This window comes from Metopolophium dirhodum, chromosome 5, assembly GCF_019925205.1.
Source record: "Metopolophium dirhodum isolate CAU chromosome 5, ASM1992520v1, whole genome shotgun sequence".
In the NCBI taxonomy this organism is placed as follows: domain Eukaryota; kingdom Metazoa; phylum Arthropoda; class Insecta; order Hemiptera; family Aphididae; genus Metopolophium; species Metopolophium dirhodum.
This window is the reverse complement of record NC_083564.1, coordinates 2,301,003-2,324,226: the sequence shown is the minus strand read 5'-3', so window position 1 is coordinate 2,324,226 and position 23,224 is coordinate 2,301,003. Positions and strand designations below refer to the sequence as shown.

Genomic DNA, 23,224 nt, shown 5'->3' with positions numbered 1-23,224 from the left:
ATTAATTACAAAAAAAGGAATCAATATTGTCAATGACATACAATATACATAATATAGGAGTATAATAAATATCACTACAAAAATAGATATAAGAATTAAAATTATATTATTTTTTTTAAACTTTTTCAAAGAACTTTTGTTACTTTTAACTAACTTAAATAAAGATAGTTACATTTTTTTCCATGTTATTTAGTAACTTATGTTTCATGAGTTACTTTATTTTATTGTCACGTTATGTTAATGTTATTCCTAAACCACAGATAAAAATATATTACATTTTGTAAAAATGAATTTAAAAATAAACTAATAATAATCCAAAATATTAAATATTATATTAATTACCTAATATATAATAATTTGTAATAATAGTTATTATATTGAATATTGACAGAAATTAACAGAACATTAATTATATTACACCAATACTATTTTTACTAGTATTTATAACCAATGGTAATTTATTATCAAAGTATACATATATATTTCATTTAGTATTTTTGTATTTTGTAATATATTATAATTATTAATTATTGAAAATAGGTACTGTATTAAGTCCAACTAGTCCAAGTATAAAATATTAGATTTTAAATCATTATTTACCGAAAGTCGTCCTGTTGTTGTAATATCGTATGACGTATTACTTTGAAGACTTGAACGTTTAAACTGTTTAAAGGTTCAAAGTGAAATAATTATTTAGCTAATAGCTCGTAGGAACAAGGACTAAAATAAAATCAAAAACAATCAATTTGTAGATATTTGCCGGGACTACTTACGACCAGATACAACATGTCGCATTGTCGCATGCCGCGTGGAATAAATCACTTTTTTGGATTGTATTATTCTATGGATAAGTACTGCCTACGGGCTACGGTGAACGGTCACATGGATTTTCTATGCTCAATAATTATTTGTCAAACGAAATGATATACGTCATAAATAAATAACAAAATTAAACATAATAAATAATCAAAATTTTATAATAATTTCAAACATCGATATTTTTTACAAAAAATGGTTGTCGCCCAGTAATTAAATGCATCCGTCTACTAGGCGACAAAAAGTTCACATTTCTGTCGCCCAGTATATTAGTTAAAATATCCATTGTTTGCTCTTTCTTTCTCTTATATGATTCCCGTGCATCGATGGCAGGGCGGAGTGGAATGCGCTGTCCATTAGTTTATTGGTCTATACACTAACCTACACGGACTAAGATATCTTAGTCGTTGAGAGCCTATAACACCTTATATAGGCCCTTTAGTCGGCTATCTAGTTATTATATATATATCTGTGGACTGTGGTACGGAGGGCTCTCGCACGCACTACACCACGGACTAAGATATACTATAGACCACGGATATCTTTTAACCGTGCTATAGACCATGACAAATGAGATCTTATTCGTTGATCTCGTTATCTTAATCTTATTTGTCATGCTTTAGACTACTATCTTAGTCCGTGACTATATTACTCGTAATATTGTGATCATGAAAAAATGTTTATTTTTCACTCCAACATACGATTGTAATTCCAACAATACTCCGCAACGATTACCTCGATTTGCATTTAATCAAAATATTCTTTTTTTCCACAACATGTACGAGGGATCGATCGAGGCCATAGTCATATAAATCATTTATATGTATCTATGATGGAGGCCCCTAAGCCCCCCCCCCCCTATTGCGCCTATTGATAGATGGAGCATATAAGACGGCTGAGATGGGTAGTGCGGTCCTTGGCAATTCGCGTTATTTATATTTTATATATCTACACAGTATTTTTATACACAGTTTATTAAAACATTTACTGACTACTGCGCATGTGCGTAGTACATCGGGTTCAGTTGATCAGCGCAGCCTGTCAAGACCACGCGAACTACACTCTTGTCTATTATACAAATATGACGTGTAACAATATTTATATCATACCCATAATCGTATTGCGTAACCAAATATTTTTTTTTATCTATATTCGTGGTTATCAGTTAATTGCTAACAATTTTTAATTTTTTAAATATGAAATATGAATAGGTTATTACATATTTAAATAGGTAGACAGCCTGAGCGGCGACTGACAGGTAGTGTATTATTTTACAATATTGAACAAAAATACAATGCACATAAATACGCATAACACATTAATCCCGTACAATATGATTGTGTTAAAATTCCAATTATAAATAAATAAAATTCGTAATCTTGACTCTAATAAAAAAATCACGATATATTTTAAATCGTGTATAAAACCTATTGATGATGTGTTACTCGAGTGATAATGCCTCTGCTCATGACTGAATAAATGTATTATTTATTTAGTCATATGCCTACTTCTAAGCATCTATGGTTTACCGCACGAATAAAAAACAAAACTTATCTATGGCATAATCTAATTGGTCATTTAACGTTTTACGTGTAACTTATTTGACTTTGACTTTACGACTATCAAATTTTTTCTTCAGTCTGCGGTAGTTTCATTAAATTGTTATTATTTTAAATTTAAAAATTTATTTTTATTTTTTAGTTAAAAGAAAATTTTGCAACCATGCTTGAAGTTTTTGAGTTGCAATGTTTCATTCAAAATTACTTGTGGGGGAAAAAAGGTTTTGCGAGTGAAGTTAGCCGCCTGAGTTTAGCTGGCCAACATATAGATTCTATAGATGAAAAACAGTTCTATGCTGAATTATGGATGGGCGCTCTTCATAAAAGTCCTTCGTTGGTAAAAAGTTCTGGGCAGAAATTGAGTGAATGGATTAAAAGCAACAATGAAGCGTTGGGCGAAAAGTCTAGATTGAAATTTGGTGATGAATTGCCATTTCTAATGAAAGTGTTATCCATAAACTCGGCCCTTTCCATCCAAGTGCATCCATCTAAGGTAAAAATATATTGATAAGCTGTGTCAACATTATTATTTTTACCTTATTAATTTAGGATTATGCTGAAGAACTACATAAGCAATATCCTGAACTATATCAAGATTCTAATCATAAACCAGAAATGGCTATTGCACTTAGTAACTTTGAAGGACTTTGTGGTTTCCGTCCATATTCTGAAATTAGATTTTTTTTAGAAGGTACTTGTATATTATGTTTTTAAAATATAGTAATTTTTATCATAGTAATTCATATTATGTCAATTAGAAATACCGGAATTTAAATTAATTGTTGGATGTGACCTTATTGATCAATTTAAAAAAGATACTACCAATTCACAACATTTGCTTAAGGACATATTTTATAAGTTAATGACATCTGAAAAAGGAATTATTAGCCAAAACCTCAGCAGCCATAAAAAAAAGCTACAATCGCTTTGTAAGTAATGTTGTTTAAATGAAACTATCAGGTTTTTAAAAGTATTAACATTTTTTTATAGTATTTGTATTAATGTGATAATGAAATTATATTACAGGTGATGATAAAAAAAGTGTATTCTTAGCAAAACTATTTAATCAACTCGATTGTTGGTTTCCAAACGATGTCGGATGTTTCTGCATATATTTCTTAAATTATATTCAACTCTCACCAGGTCAAGCAATATATTTAGGAGCTAATGAACCTCATGCTTATATCTATGGTGGTCAGATTTCTTTAATTTTTTATTTCATTATAGTTAAATGCTTCAAAATTGAATAACTGCTTTTAGTAACAACTTATAATTTATATTATTATGTATTTAGTGATAAAGGGATAAACAAAAAATAATACTATCAATCTTGTAATCTATTGATCCTATTAAGAATGTGTTTGTTTAGATTGCATCGAATGTATGGCTTGTTCTGATAATGTGGTAAGAGCTGGGTTGACTCCGAAATATATTGATGTAAAGACACTATGTAGGGTACTAAATTTTAATGGGGCACCTGCTGAATCCAAGTTGTTTTGTGGAGTTAAAGAAGACTCTTATACAACACTTTTTAGACCTCCTGTTCCTGATTTTGCAGTGGCTTGCATTAAAGTACTTGAATACAAAAAATAAAATACAAATTAATAAGCTAACTTATAAATAATTTTTAATTTTTAAGGTTCCCGCAGATGAAATTTATGAATTGTTGAAAAGGGATGTTGCTTCTATAATTATTGTTGTCCGTGGTCAAGGCAAAATAACTGCACCGCAAGATTTGGTATTATCAACAGGAAAAGTGTTCATGGTACCAGCTAATGTCATACTTCAAATACATGTAGGATTTGAGTCTTTAGAATTATATCAAGCATTTGTAAATTTATAAATAAGACAGGTAGAACAATTATTTGCTCTGCACAATTTGTCTTAGACATTCTTACTAAAATATACTAAATTGTTGTCAAATAGCTATTTTTTTTTCTTTTACAATATTAAATATTTATATAAACATTTAAATTTTAGATGGTTTTAAAACTAATTATAGTAACAACTAATAATATTTAAAATCTTAACTAACTTCCCATGAATTTGATTATATTATGTTTTCATGAGAAAAATTGATATAATATGTGGATATTAAAAAACTATCCAACTATCATGACAAGAAATAAATGTTAAAATGTTATTTTTATTGAAATTGGTGCTTAAAATATAATATTTTAGGTAGAAAAGTGTACCAAGAAGCCTGTTACCATTTTTTGTTATTCAATTTTAAAATAAAAGTTAAAATTTAAATCTATAAAATTGGATTTCATATATATTCTGTACTATTATTTAAATATTTATTATGTAATTGAGCTTGCTTGTTTAAATCAGAATAAATAGATGGACTTGATAATATTATATAATCCCAAGGCCAAGCTGAATAGGTCATTTGAACATTTCAGAAAAGCTCTACTTGAAGTATGGACCACAAGTCACAACAGTTTTGGATCAGTATTGTCAATAGTGTATTGATATACTCTATGGTACTGTGGTTTTCTTTGATTTATTGAATTATACTTAGTACTGTTTATTCTTACAAGTATACTATAAGTTTATTTTAATTAAACTGGGTTAGTTCATACAGATATTGATGGTTTTTTTTTAATCAATCTGAAAGTAGATAGCAAGATAAGAAAAATTATAATTTTTCTTTAACTCGTTCTCTGTGGATGATACCAAATGTTGTCGTGTACCTTGTTATTAAATGCACTACAATTTGTTCAGCGTTACGATTAAACACTCGGGATTATGGAAGAGAAAAAACAAATAAATTTAAAAAATAAAGTTGGGAGGTCTATGGTTTGAGAGATATAATTGGTATATTTATTATGTCACAAATTATTCTAGATAAAATATATTTTTTGGTTTTTGAGTATTCTATTCAATATTTTTGGCTTTGTCGATAGTTTACATTTGACATGCCAGCAGCCAGCAGTATTGGAGTTCCAAAATATTAAATGTAAAAATATGACAGATGGTAAATAAGTGTTTTTAATTACACTGATTGGTTGTTAATTATTATTTTTATGAATAATAATTGTTTTCATATTTTGCTAAAAACATGAATAATGAAATGCTTTTTACCACCAATGTATTTATTTTTTTTTAAAAGAAAAGAAGATGTATTCAAAACTAGGTTTATAATATTTAAGAACTAAAACTATTTGTTTAACTTAAATGATTTAAAAACAGTAATAACTCAATGTCATATAGCTCAACAGACTACAAAAACTAAAATATATTAGTATAATATTTTATAATATGTACATAATATTAAAATAACATTATTTTTCTTTTACCACAATTCTATTGTTTTACTAATCCTTCTATTTTCTTAAGTACATTATCCGCTGATTGATCAGATAGTTGTTCGCTTCGTTCTTGTCCAAATTCTAAATAAGTAAAATATATCAGGATTTCGTAATGACAAATATTTATCCTAGATTATCATACACATTTTAATAATGATATTAATTTCCAATTTAAAAACAATCAGATGTATGTACAACCAATGTAATATTGATCGACCTTTATTTATCCTTCCAACATTGCAATTTGCGTAATTTTTATTTTTCCACCAAGTTTAAAAGAAATGTTGTCAAATGATACTCACCAAATCGAGCAAACACTTTTGGTTCCAAACCACTGCATTCACGTACTAATATGGGAAACTTTGGATTAGCTTTTTTCATCGGTATATAGTATTTTTCTATGAACTGCCTGCAAATAGTTAAATGTATTATCAATCAGAAATAGGTACCTATTGCTCATGCAACCGAAACACTAACCGCACTCCTTTGCTTGAGGGAGATGACTGACATAAGTGCAATCGTAGTTCTTTTAGGTGGCTACCAAACTTAATTGCGGACATGATTAGATACGGGTAAAAAAATATGAAAAAGCCAGCAACTTGTAATTACTTACTTCAAAGTTGAAAAAGGTAATATGATGGAGTATGAAACTAAATCATTTTCTAACGATAACGCTTATCAACAGACCGAATATTGATGATGATCATATGGTACATAATTGTCGAGAGCAATGGTTTATATTTGTTCGTTAGATGGCGCTGTCGTATTCACCTGTCAAATGTTAAATTAATCATCAACCGAAAGTTTATTTTAATAGTAATAAACAGATAACAGAATTTCTAAAGATTTTTAACGGTTGTCCACTTGTCCACGGTTTCCGGTTTTCTACTCAAATATCCTTTAACTTCTAAGTTTTAATGTTAACATAATATTAATTAATAGTTATTAGGTAGAATATAATGTGTATAATAAATATATAAGTATATTCTTATATTATTACATATTTATTTGCTTGTACATTTTAAATTAAAATATAAGTTTAAGATTTTCATCTTCTTCTGATTTAAAATATATTAGTTTCACAACTTTTTTTTTGATGGAATTGGACCAAGTTGTGGTATTACGTCATCTCAAAGAATTAGGGTATGAAAATGTTGAATCTCATTTGCTTCAAAAATTCATGAAAGGTATGTATAATAAGTAGGTATGAAAGGTAAAAATATAAACATGTTTTTTTATTACCTATCTTATTAGTTGTGTATAAATTAATAAATTATTCATACACAAGTATATTTTATAATTTTTAGGTCGGAGTCTTAATGTAAGTTTATAGAGGTAGATTACATAGTTGTGCGCACGAGTGCTGCGAATAGTGCTTTTGCTACACCTGATAATTTATTTTTTGGATATTTTTTAAAAAGGCTTGTATGAATAATTTTAATTCCAAATGTTGTTTAAATGAAAAATGAAAATAACATTTATCAATGGTAGAAGTCACTTATATAATGTTGTCATTAGTGTGGTAGGAACTTGACCTGCGAACTTTCCATCAACATTGTTCAATATTATGATGGTCAGTCATTTTATTACTTTTTTACTACAGTAAAATTAGTTAAATGAGGTTACCCCATCTAAATTAGTTTTTATGACTCAAGCGTGAATATGAACATAATTTATATGAATGCGTGTGTGTTAATGTGTTATGTTTGAGTGTATTACTATTTACTACCCTGCCAGATCAATTTATGAATTTAATACTATTTGTTTATAATATATTGTATACCATTAAACATAATTTTTTAATTTGTCAGGTACATATTTGTTTTTGTGTTAAGTTTTATTAATATGAAATAACTTTAATTTAATATTCTAGTTTAAAGTGAAATTTTTTTTTAGTAATCAACTAATCTATGTATTGTATTTTTTTTTAGATTTAAAAAAACTTATCAAATATGAAAAACAAAAAACGCTAGTTGAAGAAAAGGAAAATTTTAATGTTGATTTAAACAAAACAAGTTTATTAGAAGAAAAACAAGAAACTCCATCAAACAATTATTGTAAAAATCAGTGCTGTAATAAAAAAAGTAATGATGTTTTTGAAAGGTTGTCACGCCCAAGTTCAAAAACAAAAATATGTTCCAAAGCTGTATCAACAATAGGTGTTCAAACAGATTTACAGAATACAAAAATTAGTAAGATAGAAAATGTGACTGCATACCTACACAATTATATGTTATTGTTAAGGTTTTTATATTAAAGGAGCACACAACACAAGAAAAAATTTTTTCAATTTAAAAGAATGTTCAATTCTAAGAATAATGGTATAGATTTTACGTTTCTACTCACATTATTCAATAAGTTATGAGAAATTGGCAAAAGACGCGTGACATCATTGGGCCCGGCTTATCGTAATTGCATTTCTTATACATGTAAAAGTTCCTCGTATCAGACAACGATTTACCAACCTAAATGTTTAATTTTTGAAACTTAGTATCAGTCAGTTAGCTTTAACCGACACTGCCGCACATTGTAAGATCGGCCCAGAGACGATAAAAGTATCAGAAATTCTTTATAAAATTTAGTTTTTTAAATATAAAAAAACATAAGAGATATATTTGAATTTTATATTTAAATGACCATGACGCTCCATTTAACAAAAATACACTTTAAAGATTTATTAATATTTAAAAAACTAAATGTTATATGTAATTTAACACATAAGATCACACATTTAAATGTAAACTAAATTTCAAAAATAAAATTTTATGATTGGTAGATCGTTGTGTGAAGCGAGGAACTTTTACATGTATAAGATAGGTAATTACGATGTGCCGGGCCCAATGACGTCATGCGGCTATTCTACATTTCTTATTATCTCTTTAAGTAATCATTTTTTTACATCTGATTTTCACCTAATCATTTAATACAGCCATACCTACAATAACTTAACATTTAAAAAAATTTTAAATACATTTTTTTTTGTGTTGTGTACTCCTTAAAGGCTTGGATTTAAATGCACGTATAACCTGAAAATAACAAAAAAATGAATTTCCCAGAATTGACGACAGATTTCTTCAGAAATCAAGATATATTTGTGAATTGTTTCATTTAAAAACCAGATTTCCTTATGTTGTTTTAGTACAATATGTGTATTTATATATTATATATATTTTTTGTAATATTACTAGAAATAGGTAAAAAATTATATAAAAAAATAAATAATTCCCTAAAAATGTTTAAAAATGCATTTAAACGTTGAAAACTTTAAAAATTGGTGCAAAAAAGTTTGTTGCTAGCATAGTGTATACTTGAAAATCATTGAGTCAAGCATTCCAGAAAAAAAGAAGCAAATGCATCAAAATCTGAGCCTTAGTTATTATTAATTTAAAAGTGTTCTAAATTAATATTGAAATACCTATTTATTGGTTACTTTCTTGTTATAAAATTAAAATCTAATAATCAAATAATGTTATTCAGTTTATACCTATCGTCTAATATATAGGGTATGATTTTAGGAGAGAACAAATATTCACAAATTTTAAAAAGGAAACAAATGGATCCAGTATCATTACATCAATATTACCAAACAGAATGGCAAAATCATAAAGTACCAGGTGAAAAAAATCATAATGATCTACGATGGAAAATTAGACAGACTATGATACGTAAATAACTTAATTTTTTGCTTAATGTTAAGACATTTCTAGATATTTGACTTAAATTTATATTAATACATAAATGTTTTTTAATTCTCATCATTTTAAAAATATATATATATCTAGATTTCTATAGGTATAGCTCATATTCATTGTATTAAATACTTAATGACACCAGTGATTGTATGAATATGATCAATGATGCACTATTATTAAAATGTCAATTAATTGAAATTATAAATATAAAATAATAAATTGAAATCTTTAAATATTTTGTAAAACGATAACTGTCTTATTATTTATAATTAATAATTATTTTTTAGTGTTATACTTATTTAAATTTTATGATTGTTATGGTAATCAGACTGTTATGAAAAATGTAGAAAATCAAGTAGTTAATTTATATGGATTTGAATAAATTTAACCTAACCTAACTGTAAACCCTGTGTTACATTTTTAAGATTTTCTATACACAAACAAAAATTGTAGCATATATAGATAGTAAAAATAACTTTTCAAAATATATACAAATGGCATAAAATATTTAAAAAATTGTATAGTCTAGATAATGTTAGCATAAATATTAAGTGAACAATTCAAGTCTACAGTTTTAATTTTTGAAATACAACAAAAAAACTAAATTGTTATTGTCGGTAAGTGGAATTTCACAGCAATTCTCGTTTATCCCGATTATTTAGAAATTCAATGAAAATTTTTATTTTCAACCCTGCCGTTACCAACTATTGTATCAATATACAATTGGAATATTGGATTTTTCCCCAATAATCCGGCATGGCTATGGCGGTAACAGTGGACGAATTACTGGCTACCGCTGGTTTATAACTAGGCAGTAGGCAATAGCGTCCAGTATACTGTCCAATGTCCATGCTTAATGCTAGCGATACTACTGTAGTATCTATATCCGTGGTTCCATCTGGAATACTGGTGCGCACTAGTTGACATTTTTTATGTTTCACCAGTTTCGCCAGTTTTTTGCACAGAGTGCATTGATAGTTACACGAGCTCCAGTCGACGGTGGGCTTTATCATTTTCCTGATAAGTACCAAAGTACGCATCAAATATTTTGGGCATCGGGAAGACGTTGGGTCCCCCGAGATAACAGCTTATCATATCCAGATTAATTTCATGGAATAAACGCTTAAATCGGGGCCCAACAAAAATGCAAATACACCAACTTAGAAATATAAAAATTCCCATTACATTCCAATTTTCGGCCATTATCGTATTGTATATCTCGTGTTGGCCACACTGTTTCGGCGAATAGTGCGATTAGGGAGCTCACAAACGACACAAACGTACAAAAATTAATATTGTTGAAACTTGAAATGTTTGTTGTTGATGGACAGAATGGCTAGAATACCATGAATTGAGACTTGGCTCAATAAACATGTTGACGGTTGTTGACTATCTGACTATTGCAGAGCGTTAAGCTGTACTCTGGTAGAGTACTTACTTTTAATGTTTTTCTTATGTTTTGAAGTTTAAACGTCCTCAATATACAAGCGACTTGTGACTATTCTACCGTGGTCCACGGATTCCGGAGTTCCCGCCACTCCATATTATTGTTTACATTTTCCGAGTTACCTCTACATGTGATTTATGAAAAACTGAATGGTAAATAGTAATATAACTTATAATCTTTTGATCCTTTTATTTAAACTTCATGTTTTTGTTGATGCTATGTCTTATAAATGTCTGATGTGTCTACTATTTAGTATTTGACTATATTTTCTTGATTCCTAGTTAACACTGAGATACATTTAGGCACATCACACAGTGTGCATCATAGTTTCTGTATCTGTGTATTACCTATCTACTTAAATTGTTCTAATTTTTTATAGTTGCACATACCTAAAATTGTAAATACTCGTTATATTTGAATGTTATTAAATTTCAGTGCATTAATTTATTGGAAGTCTGAGTTGATTGGTTTCTAATCCATCATAATGGACACTGTTTATCCAAATGTCAATGAAATCAAATTTCGAAAAAACAATTATGGAGGTAAATACTATTAAGAACAAAATTCTAAAAGAATACCTATAACTATATTATTATTTAAATTTTTTTTATTATTTAGGGCCGTTCTTACAATGTATTGTTAAGTGTCTGATAACGCTGACTGGCAGAATTTCTTTTTTGTAACCGATAGAATTCTGCAGATTAGTCTTAACTGACACTTAACTTGACATTGTAAGAACGGCCCTAAGAATCGGTTTACTTATATTGGTATTTTATTTTCTATTTATGTAATAAGATAATAAATATTGTCATTAGTAGTAAGTTAATTACCTACTATCTATTATCAGAAGATTTACTTGTTGTCTCAAACATAAAATATGTTTTTAACTATGTGAAATGAGTAGATATTTCTTATTTAATTGTTAAATTTAAAATATGTCTTATTGGTAATTGAAAGCTTCTCAATTTTCTGATTGGTGGAGGGGGTGGATCTGTAATGGGAAATTGGAAAAATAACATATAAATGATACACAGCATCCCTCTTACTGTTTATCACTTTCAATCCCCAATACCGGCTGATTCTATTATCATTGAACTCCATAGACCTATGGCTATAAATATCTTAATAGGTCTATGTCAAACACTTACTATTTCAAAGTGTAAAAATGTGAAACTTGATGGTAAGAACATTATCTGTCTTTTGTTGGAAGTTTTTTTTTACGATAATTCAGTTTTTAAGTGAGTTATGAGCATTTTTAATTTACATTTATTATACACGCTATAACTCACTTAAAAACAGAAATATTGTTAAAAAAAACTTTTAGAAATTTAAACAGTATGTTAAAGGAAATTCAAAAAAATTAAATACCTAAAAAAATATTTTTTTTAAATATAATTTTTTAGTAAAAATGTTGTTTTCCAACAATTTGAAACCGTGTATAAAAAATATTTTCAAAAACGAATACTTTTAAAATAATGAGTGTCCTTCAGAGCCGCATTTAACGGGGGGCAAGGGGGGGCAATTGCCCCGGGGCGGCAATTTTAAGGTGATTTGAGGGGCGGCAGATTTTTAGAAAATATATCATATTATAATATTATACGTTCTCCGTTACGAATTTCGTATTAAATTTTTAAAATAATTATTATTATATTAAAAATATTAATACCAATAATAATTTTATCTATCAACGATTCAATAATAACTAAATGGATCACAGTTGTGTGTCTGTGTTATTTATAGCTTTTAATTTTCGGCGAGTGACTCAATCACATCGAAGAGCTGTCGCCTGTTTGCAGTTGCGGGCAATGCGGGCTGTATGATCTAATAATAATCGCAAAAATACGTATTTGAGGATCATTTTAGTAATCTTATCATCGACTGTCGTCTGTTGACGACCACACTACCACAGTCTCGATGCAATTTCGGTAGACAACAGTGTTGTGTTTGTTAAATTTATGTTATTGAGTACTATAGTATGTCTGGTAAGCGACTTAAATTATGTGGTGCAGCTTACCAAAAAGCAGCAAAAGATAAAAAGGTGGATAAGTGGAAGTCGCTCTTCTGTACAGTAGGTTACAAGTGGGTCACTGTAATGGATGGTGTTAAATTTGAATTCAATGATATAATATCATTGTATAAGAAAAACGATTCTGAGCGGAAACGGTCAGTCAGCCTATGATATTACCAAGTATATTTGATGATATTATTGTGAATAAAGTAATTTATATATAACCTATTTACGTGGAGCCTTGTTTTAAATTTTCAATCCTTAGCCATAAATGATAAAAGGTAAACATTTTATATATTTTTAACTACAAAATAGTTAATAAATTATAAATTTGATAAATGTTGTCAAAATTTGAACTTTAAATGCTTATAAAAAAAATGTTGCCTATGTATTTTTAATATTTTTCAACTGCTATTATATATCAGGAGCTTTATATTAAATATTCACACTTTTTTACCCAACAAATAAAATTTTATTGATATTTATAGAAAAAAAAACTAAAAAATTGAAAACTGACAATGTCTGTAAACAGCTCAAAAAGAGTCAAAATATTTTTAAAATTTTATGGTGTATAGAAAATGCTAATATAAACATTTAGTGAAATTTCCAAGTATCTACAGTCATTCGTTTTTTAATTACAATAAAATAAGAAAATTGTTACATGAGAAATCGAGAAATTATCAAATGTTGTAAAAATATAAATTTCAGACGCTCATAAAAATTTAATTTAAGTTTCTTGTAGACATTTTTTTTTTTGATAAAGTTAGACAAACTTATGAGTAATCTTATATTACATTTTCAAATCTTAGATTTAAAAAGAAAAATTTTTATGAATTCTCAACTCAAAAAAATTTGCTAATTTTCTTAATTTTTCCGTATTTTGTCAAAATTTGAACTTTAAATGCTTATAAATAAAAACTGTGACTAATGATTTTTAATTTTTTTCATCTGCCTTTGAAACAATAACCTAGGAGCCTTCTATTAAATTTTCAAGATATTTATAGAAAAAAAAACTAAAAATTATTTAAATATTTTTCACTTATAGTAGACTCGACTCCTGATGTAACAACACGAGATCAACTCACAGTGTTTATGATAGCGAATAAAGAGAGGTGAAAATCATATGATATTTTTTTTTAATATATTATAGAGGCGGCAAATTTTATATTGCCCCGGGGCGGCAATTTGGCTTAATGCGGCACTGGTGTCCTTCATTAAATAAAAGAATCACTCGGTATATTTTTTTAAGCAGTTAATCTTATTAGTTAATAAATTATTTAAGTTCTTTGTCTGTTTAGGTCAGTTATAATAGTTTATTACTAAATTTTCTTTAGCATATCAAAACTATTGATTAAATCACACCTGGGATATTTTAACACTAATCAAAAAGCAATTATTAAAAACGTTTCATAGGGTGGAGCTTCTTAACCCGTGATCCATGGACCCAGGGGTGCCCAAGAATAGTCTGCAGATAGGTTTGGGAATTCAGAGCATTTTGAATGACAGATTTTTAAAAATAATATACCAAATTATTTAATATATTAAGGTTTATTCTATATAATATGAAATATTAACTACAATATACCTACTACAATTATATATTTTTATAAACGTTAGTTCTACATCAATGAACATCAAACAATGACACTATAATTTATCTTAGACCTAAAATATTCAAATATTCAGTAATGATTTATTCTAAAATAGGTACATTTCGCCAAAATTTGAAAATAAAAACCAATTACACCAACATATATATTTTATTTCATCATTTTTACAAACAAAACTGTCATAATATTTGGATTCCTTTTTAATACATTTACGTTTTGAATCAAATATTACATTTTTTCCTTTCTATGTTATTGATCATAATATATGATTTTCGTTTTGGTTCCCTAACCTTTTTAATCCAAATTAAATATAAACATAATATTCACATGCATGAGTTTGTATATGAGTGACGAATGAATAAGCTATATTATTTATAATGGGTCGTAGTAATTAAGATATAATTTCCAAAAGTCATGATTTAGCATTATGAGTGCTATGATTTCAGACTTATACTACGATGGTTTAGCAGGTTTAAGTTACATCAAACGCATCCGCAGAGTGTCGTATACTCGTATAAAATGTATAATATTGTGCGGCTCATTTCGATTTTCGAGGCACTTTTAGAAGCGAGGTTAGGGGCGTCTTATTGGTTTATTCTAAATCCATGATAAGAACAATAACATAACATGTGTTCTGTGCACGGACATACCGTGATTAGGGATGCACAAAAAATATCGACAATGTCGATATTTTGAGACATATATCGATATTTTTGACGTATCGATATTTCGACATTTCGAATTGTCGATATTTTTTGCGCATCCCTAGGTGCATTGACCATTATTGGCAGTGACGTGACGAAGGACTTTATTTGAGGCACGTGCATCGGCTTAAAGTGTGGTGGGTGTCCTGGAGACTAGGGGCATTTCACATAATATAGTAAATAATTTATTAAGTACACACTATGGGCCGGTATTAAAATTGTTAAACTAAGGTTAAACGATTGTGAAACGGACCCTAAGACTAAGCCAATTATTCTCAGTTACCATTTAAGTAATTACGTAATTATTTATATAAGTATTTATAATTACTAATATAAATTAATGTGCCTCATAAGTTAATGAAGTTCGCCACTGGCTATTGGCTGGCTTAATCTCTTTTCTATGTTACAGCCAAGGTATAATTTACCATTAAATACTGCTTAATAATGTACTAAAAATATATCGATATATCGTTTTATGGGAATATTATCGATTAACTATATTGTGAAAGTCGATATAGCGATATATCGATTTTGCCGTCGGTTTGCGCGTCCTTAACCGCGATTCTGTGATATTGTGTTCCAAATATTCCCGCTAAAATTGATGTTGTCATAATCAGTGTTACCAGAAACCATAAATAAACAATTTTTTTAAAAAATACGAAATAAACTTATATATCAGCTGAACCCGTGTAATTCGTTTACCGTTAAAAATGTATACATTCGACTAATTTATATATATTCAATTAATTTAATTTAGTTTTTATTTTGTATATTTAATTTATGAATTATATACATTTTAACTTAAAAATATTTTTTTGATAATCTCATGGCTATAAATAGATCAAAAAAGTCAAAATATTTTCAAAATTGTATCATGCATGAAAAATGGCCATAAGAAGTTTTGGTGACAGTGTTAATTATCTACTGTTATAAGTTTTGAGACATTCCAAAAAAACAAAACTATATATTGCGTAAAAATTACCATTTATCCTTAATTTTTTAATCCCCCAACACTTGAAAACTACTGTTCTTTTCTTATTTTTGACCCCCAACATTTTCCTATCAGAAAAGATGCTAAAGTAGAAATTCAAAGTATATTTTCTGCCAAAAAGGTGATGACGGAAAAAACCCATACTATTGTAAAATCAATACATTCGTCGTTTCGCTCAGAATTTATAGTATATGTACTTATATTTCCTTCATTAGTTTTATTTAATATTTATTTAGAAATTATGAAATTTTAATGTTTAATCTGCAAGTTACAACAAATTTAATTAATAATTTGAATTGGAAATAACAATTTTTTTTTTTTACATACGTTTTTACTGCATATTAAATGCACATTTGAGCTTTTTTTGGAACTTATTTAATTACATATTTAAGGATTTTTTAGTACTTTAACTAGTTTGACGAACCACAATATTACTTAATTTTTTAATTTGTGTTGGTTATTACTAGTAAAAATGTGTATCTAAATTGAATTTTATGTTTTACTAGATGTTGAAGATATTTTGAACAGTGAAGTTAAATGTACAATTTGTAACGATGATCTTTTACATGAAATTATTTCAAAGAAGATGATAATGGTTAATCGAAGTCATCTATTTTTATGTTGCTACGTAAGTCTTATTTATTCTATTTATAAAAAGTATTCATGGATAGTGGAAAGCAAGTAATGTAACCAGCAAAAATGAATGTTACATGAACGATTAAAATAATAATAGTTTTGTTAAAAATTTATAATATAAGGAATGTGAAATTTGTTGGTTCAAAATATGAACAAAAATGATTTGAACCATAGGTTATATTAGTTGGGGAAAATGTGTATTGATCATTATCAGTTAAAATCTCGTTGGCGGTATAGGTATATCACATGGCCGCCATTAATTCCACCATTTACTGTATACTAATTGAATGTGTAAAATTAGTTATTGTTAGATAGTATACATACCATAGTTGCTATTATAATTGTAGATTATTATATGTTTGTTATCTGTTATTATAGTTAAATTAATTATTTTTGTTTAAACTACTAGTTGTAGACAATTCTTGTTTAGTCGTATTTGTTTAGCTATGTGCGTATTCCATTATTTTTTTATATTAAAATACAAATAACACACATATTTTTTTTATACAATGAATAACTGCATTACTTATATTTTTTTTTTTCAGAGCTGTTTTTACAAACTTTGTGAAGGAAATAAGTTTAGTTGTATCTTGTGCAATTCCAACAAAGATCTATCTAATTGTACAAAATGCAATCTTAATGTTTGTAATGTAATTAAACATTTTAATTAAAATCTGTTATACAAAATGATTTACCATGCATGGTTCATCCCCATTGTTTATTTAGTAACAGATTAATTCAAATTGTGATTTTTGGAATTTTAAATACCTTATTTTAAAATTCTTAAGATTTTTTGTTCTGTGGCAATTCAAACTTTTTAAATGAGAATCCTTTTTTTTTACTGTAAATTATTTTATTATTTAAAAAAATTTTATGTATCACCTAATTCAAAATTTTAACAAGTTGTTTATAAGGATAATAGCCTTAAAAATGATTTTACAATATTGTATCTAGTATTTACACTTAATACACTATTTATACTTTATATTTTACAAATTATAAATGTTGATAGATTGACATTAATTACTAAAATGTTCAAATCACTTTAGTCCCCATACACATAACTAGGATTTTATTAAGAGGGTGATATACAGTTTTTAATACATATATTATATTCATTACATTATATACACGTTATATTGTGTACACAATTTGCTCTCCGGAGGTTGGGGGGGGGGGATATGACCCCATAAATACGCCACTGCCCATACATAAACCCATTAGTCCTATTATCTTTAGTACCTATACTAAATTAAATAACAAAACTCCCCCTTTGAATTTTGATATTGATATATATTAACATTTTCAGAAAAATGATCCGTTAAATAATTTACAGTAGAATAAAGGAATTGGCATTCATTTGAAAAACAAATTTTATCTCCACAGTACACTCAAATAATACCCAAAAGCTCCATGCTTTGAAAATTTTTTATATACATATAAAAATTTCAAAATCATATTTTGAATACCTGAATTATCGAAGAAAAATGGGGTTAAGCATGTTTGTAAATCGCCCTGTATATACTTAAAGTGATATGAAAAAATATTATAGATATATAATTTATATTCTCAAAGATTTTTATTAAATTAATTTAATTTTTTAGCGTTGTGTTCAAAATCAAAAAATTGATAAATCATCTATTGGTGTTTTAAGTAAATGCTTCAATTGTGCCCCAAAAATGTTGTGGGAAAAAAGAGCTCAAGCTGCTAATGTATTAAAAGTATTTTCTTCTCAACTGTAAGTAAATGCTTGGTATAGTATTAATATTCTAGTTATTTATTTCTATAATTATCTTAGACAAAACTATAATTTTTGTATTAAAAAGTTATCTTTTTACTCTTATTGCTTCGGTATATGTGAGACGTCAATCGTTTTCACAAGATTATGCCATTGTATTATTTTACTTTTAAGATGCTTTATTTACAAAACAACTACTTAATTTTTTTTTAAATATCAATATTAAATTTACATTTATTTAAATAGATCGTTCACTAATACAATATTTACTAATGATTAATTTAATTTTATGTGCAAAATAATTTTGCAGAATCAATCTTGTATTGTTTGCTGTTGTACTGAATTGACCTATTATCAAACTTAAGGTTGTGAATATTATTTATGTTTGTACATTTGATTTTTACAGTATTCAAATGTTTCTGCAAGTGATGAGTATTTAAAATTTTACTATTTTAAAATGCTCTTATATCATATTATCATAGAATAATGAAATATTGTAAAAAACCACAGATAATGTTCTTAACTTTAAGCTTGATAATAGGTTTAATATAATTTAAATAATAATGCTAATAACACAGATTTGCCATGTACGTGTAGGTTAGAAAAAGAGGACAAATAATACGCTGACACCTTTTTGAGACAGTATTTGATTACCACCCTGTTCAGAATTTTCATTTTTATTCTCCAAATTAAATTTTAGTGCTTAAGTAAATCTATTTATTTAGTCATTAATGGTAGCTAATCATAAGATGAGTTAAAACTACAACGTCTATTGTGCCGTGTACCTTTTATAGTATTCTGATTGGCTGTTGTAATCATGGTATCAATTACTAACCACAATCTACAAGAAAATTTCCTGAGTTGGGCTGAGCTCAACTTTTGGACATAACACAATATTTTACATAGCTGTGAATAGGCCTATATAGTGATATATTTTGGTAAATTAGGGTAACATGTTAAGAGGACATTGTACCCTCATAATATGTTGTCTCTGTCTTACGGACATGAGCAAATTTTTGTTCACCAGTTTCAATAGTGTGCTTTTTGTTTCGATATTAGAGTGAATTCACTCTAATATTATCAAACTTTTAGGTAAGAACATTATCTGTGTTCACTTAATCTTTTTTTTTACAATATTTTAATTTTTAAGTGAATTATGAGCATTTTTAAGTATTAATATTTTACATACTTACAACGTCCTCTTAACTACAAAGAGATAGTATTTAATATTAATTTTTATAAATTACTGCAATAATAATAAAATGTGGTTGGTTTTGATTTTTTAAATTGTATGTTATAACTGATTATTTTATAACAATATATTATTTATTAAACTACTTATAGTTGTGTGTATTAAATATTTTCAGATGTCTACCTAACGGCTTATTAGTAAATGAAACAAATCATGAACAAGCTGTTCGAAAATACTTGGTAAAAGAAGCTAAAGTTGGGAAAAATTCTGTAATAGATAATATTAAAAACAACCTGTGCATTAATTTCATGTTAAAATCATATAAGTCGTCTATATTAAATGAACTATCAACATTGTCTTCTGCTGATCATAATCCAATTGATAAACATTTAAATGAATTCATCAGCGTTTGTGAGCATGTTTTAGAAAATACCTGTTCTACTTTAACCAATCTTAAGAGAATATTTAATATTGATTCACATTTGAGTCCTGGTGTTTCTGCTATAATTAAATCTTTATTGAAGCCTGTTGATGAAGATGAAAACGTGTTAGTAGATAATTCACTATTAAATGGAAATTTAAGTAAAGAAACAAAAGACAAGTCAGTCAATCCATCATCAAAAAAATCTAACAAACGTACTACAAGAAGTTTAAGATCAGAAAAAAAACAAAAAAAAGATAATGATATTTTAAACTCAACAATATCTTTATCTTCCTCAAGTTTAAAACCAACCTTGTTATCTTCAAGTGTGCCACTAATAGCTGACGTCATGAATAAAAGTTTATCTATTGTTTTAGAACGGTTGGACGATTCTATGATATCAAGTATAATTGGTAGTAAATCTTCTAATAAAGCCCATCTCAATTTGGAAAAAGATGAAATAGCTCATCCTTTAAATTTATTTGATAATAGTAGTAGTGATGATGATAGCGAGGATACAATAAAATTGAGAAATCGTACTCTTATAAAAACTAATAAGGTAAAATATTAATTAAGCTATGTATTATGCATTATACTATACTGTATAATTATTATCTTGCGTTTATCAATTTACCATGCTACAATATTATTTTAAAGTATTTGTGATAAAATATGTATTGGTCTCATCGAAACATTTGGATTATTAAAATTATAATTAATTATTACTACATTATTCTAACCTCATAGTGTTTTCTTCAAAGTTTAAATGTTTTAGATATATGCTAACTAGTTAACTGCTAAGTATTTTTGTCTTTTAAAAGTACTTCTGAAACGTATTTTATATTTATATTTGGTGTTAAAAACAATCTTTCTGTTTTCTTTTTTTATAATTGAAGATGTTTTTTAATAATCTTATTAAATTAAGCCTATTTTTATGATTTTTTAGTAACTAATCATTATTTTAAATTGCCCCACTCTTTTATCTTATAATTACTTTATTAAAAATTGAATATTTCTATGAGTGTTTATTAATTATAAATTTGTTATTGACATTATCTAGACAAAAAACGCAACTAAAAATAAAAAAAAACTTGATGAAAAATCTGAAGATGAAAAAGAGAATGATAGGTATACGTTGATTTTATAAAAATAGCACTAATATATAAAAATTTGTTGAGTGTTACATTTTTTTTTTGTTTTTTAGGCTGACTAATTTAAATGGCATTGCAAAATGTTCTAAAAATAAAGTTGCAACTAATAATGAAGATAATTCTGATGATACTGATATCACACCAGCTAAAAATACAAGTTTCAAAGTATCCCCAAAAAGATTAAAAAATGAAGTAAATAAGTTGGAAAATATTAATCAATTCCTTTCAACAATTGATGGGACCGACTCTGGTATTTATTAATTTATTAATCAGTATTAAAATAGAAAAGTTACTTTGCTGTTTTTGATATGTTTTTCTTTTATTGTTAATTTAAAATTTATTCAACTTCAAATTAATGTTTAAATATTACTAATATTTTGCAACTCTATGGTTACACACCACCGAACTAAACCATGAATGCACAATTTATCCAATAATTGTTAGGATCTTCGTTAATATTAAAAATAGGTTTTGCTTATATTTCTCTTTATTATTTTGTTATTTTCTCAAAGACTACTGACAAATTCAAATAATTAATTAAATTTTTTTATTTACGGAGATTTGTGAAAATATTGCTGTATCATCAGATCATTCTCTCCTTTTAGAATCTTAAATATAAAAATATCAATTTTTGAAAATCTGTTGCATGATTGATTACTTGTTGATGTTGTGTATTTAGTTATTTAGGTGTGTATAAACTCATTTTTTTTTTTAGACACTGATAATGATTCTCTGAATGAAGAAAATTCTCTAGAATCAGTAAAAGGTATTTTTACTGAAATCAAAAATTCTGTAGAAATACCTCAAATTAACACTGAAGACAACAGTGGTGATGAAAGTGGTAATTATTGAATTATATTTATTATACAATAAACTGACTATTGTAATAAAATAAAAGAAATTACTACATTTTTTTTTAAAAAATAGGTTATGTGGGTCACGGGTAAAAAGTAATTTTTTTGTTCAGTAGTTTCCGTAGTCTTAAAACTTTTCTGTGGCCCCTGAAGGCAAGTTGGATGTTATACTGTCTTTTAAACACTTATTAAGAATGCTCCATTGTATTTTATAATTATTATAAAACAGTTGACATTTTTATATTAATACTATATTTAAGAAAATTAATTGATTAGAAATAATATTTATTTTTATAAATTCAAAAATCCACTGGTTTAGTCACTCTAAATGTATGCCTGTTATTAGTCTCATTAATTATTTGACGTTTTCCCCAGTTTGTCACATAATTATAATAATATATACTTTATTGAATTAAAATCCATATGCGTCATATTTCCGCGGTTGTTTTCATTGTTCAGTAAACTTAATTTTTGAAATAAAAATAAATTTATTGACTATGGGTTGTTAGTTTTCTTACTTTTCAGTTTTCACTTTTAATCAAAATGTGAATTTTTTCAAATAAATGTCTTGATTAATTTAGAATTTCTATAGTATCAACAGTGTCTTCTTTAAATTAGTACAGATTTGAATGTTTTAAGAATAATATATTTTTTTTTTCAGATAACAGCTCTATTGATGATGTGATAAATGCATGCTTAACTGCTTGTAAAAGACGTAGTATTGATCATTATCAGAAAAAGTCTCAATCAGAGATTAATAATATGGATACTGTGTTTGAATCTGATCAATCAGAAAACAAAGACATTGCTGTAAGTTTTATTGGCATCTTATTTAATATTATATTAAGAATAATGATTAATTTGTTTGGGAGAATGGGTAGACAGATGATTGTTGCTTTTTAATTTTTGAATGTTGTTTTAATTGAATCTAATTAATTAGTATTGTTTAAAATATAATATACTATACTATTACTGTTAAAAATTAAAAAATCCAAGAAGTTCATTAATGTGGGAGTTCCACTGATAAATCTAAGAGAAAGCTGTATTTAAGAGCTATATTTAAAATAGTAATAATTTAATTCTTGGTAATC

At 26.9% G+C, this 23,224-nt stretch overlaps 4 protein-coding genes across 6 annotated transcripts in view; 3 read left to right on the top strand and 1 right to left on the bottom strand.

The window, feature by feature from the left end:
* Positions 1 to 1,917: 1,917 nt before the first annotated feature.
* Positions 1,918 to 4,300, top strand: LOC132945159 (mannose-6-phosphate isomerase). 3 transcript variants are annotated; one of them, XM_061014821.1, is made up of 7 exons: positions 1,918 to 2,074; positions 2,518 to 2,868; positions 2,925 to 3,066; positions 3,134 to 3,304; positions 3,402 to 3,518; positions 3,745 to 3,947; positions 4,015 to 4,300. In XM_061014821.1, the coding sequence occupies exons 2-7, from the start codon at positions 2,539 to 2,541 to the stop codon at positions 4,216 to 4,218; spliced, it is 1,167 nt and encodes a 388-aa protein (XP_060870804.1). In that variant the 5' UTR covers positions 1,918 to 2,074; positions 2,518 to 2,538; the 3' UTR covers positions 4,219 to 4,300. The 3 variants fall into 3 exon arrangements, with proteins under 3 accessions (XP_060870804.1, XP_060870802.1, XP_060870803.1); XM_061014819.1 differs by having other exon boundaries at positions 3,402 to 3,569; XM_061014820.1 differs by lacking the exon at positions 1,918 to 2,074 and having other exon boundaries at positions 2,173 to 2,868; positions 3,402 to 3,569.
* A 1,201-nt stretch (positions 4,301 to 5,501) lies between these two features.
* On the bottom strand, positions 5,502 to 6,346 carry LOC132945166 (NADH dehydrogenase [ubiquinone] 1 alpha subcomplex subunit 2). Its single transcript, XM_061014834.1, has 3 exons — positions 6,167 to 6,346; positions 5,992 to 6,098; positions 5,502 to 5,770 (listed from the first exon to the last, which is right to left on the bottom strand). Exons 1-3 carry the CDS (start codon positions 6,247 to 6,249, stop codon positions 5,685 to 5,687), a joined length of 276 nt encoding a protein of 91 aa, XP_060870817.1. The 5' UTR covers positions 6,250 to 6,346; the 3' UTR covers positions 5,502 to 5,684.
* Positions 6,347 to 6,525: 179 nt separating this feature from the next.
* On the top strand, positions 6,526 to 9,786 carry LOC132944890 (uncharacterized). The gene is made up of 3 exons (XM_061014426.1): positions 6,526 to 6,876; positions 7,621 to 7,881; positions 9,205 to 9,786. Exons 1-3 carry the CDS (start codon positions 6,786 to 6,788, stop codon positions 9,360 to 9,362), a joined length of 510 nt encoding a protein of 169 aa, XP_060870409.1. The 5' UTR covers positions 6,526 to 6,785; the 3' UTR covers positions 9,363 to 9,786.
* Positions 9,787 to 10,662: 876 nt separating this feature from the next.
* The window catches only part of LOC132944288 (transcriptional regulator ATRX homolog), a 29,434-nt gene continuing 16,872 nt past the window's right edge, over positions 10,663 to 23,224 (top strand). Inside the window, exons 1-10 of the mRNA XM_061013554.1 lie at positions 10,663 to 10,980; positions 11,264 to 11,370; positions 16,648 to 16,769; positions 17,323 to 17,427; positions 18,382 to 18,515; positions 19,883 to 20,687; positions 21,189 to 21,256; positions 21,333 to 21,529; positions 21,995 to 22,120; positions 22,795 to 22,943. Coding sequence (XP_060869537.1) covers positions 11,313 to 11,370; positions 16,648 to 16,769; positions 17,323 to 17,427; positions 18,382 to 18,515; positions 19,883 to 20,687; positions 21,189 to 21,256; positions 21,333 to 21,529; positions 21,995 to 22,120; positions 22,795 to 22,943 — 1,764 coding nt within the window. The 5' untranslated portion in view covers positions 10,663 to 10,980; positions 11,264 to 11,312. The remainder of the gene's footprint in view (positions 10,981 to 11,263; positions 11,371 to 16,647; positions 16,770 to 17,322; positions 17,428 to 18,381; positions 18,516 to 19,882; positions 20,688 to 21,188; positions 21,257 to 21,332; positions 21,530 to 21,994; positions 22,121 to 22,794; positions 22,944 to 23,224) is intronic.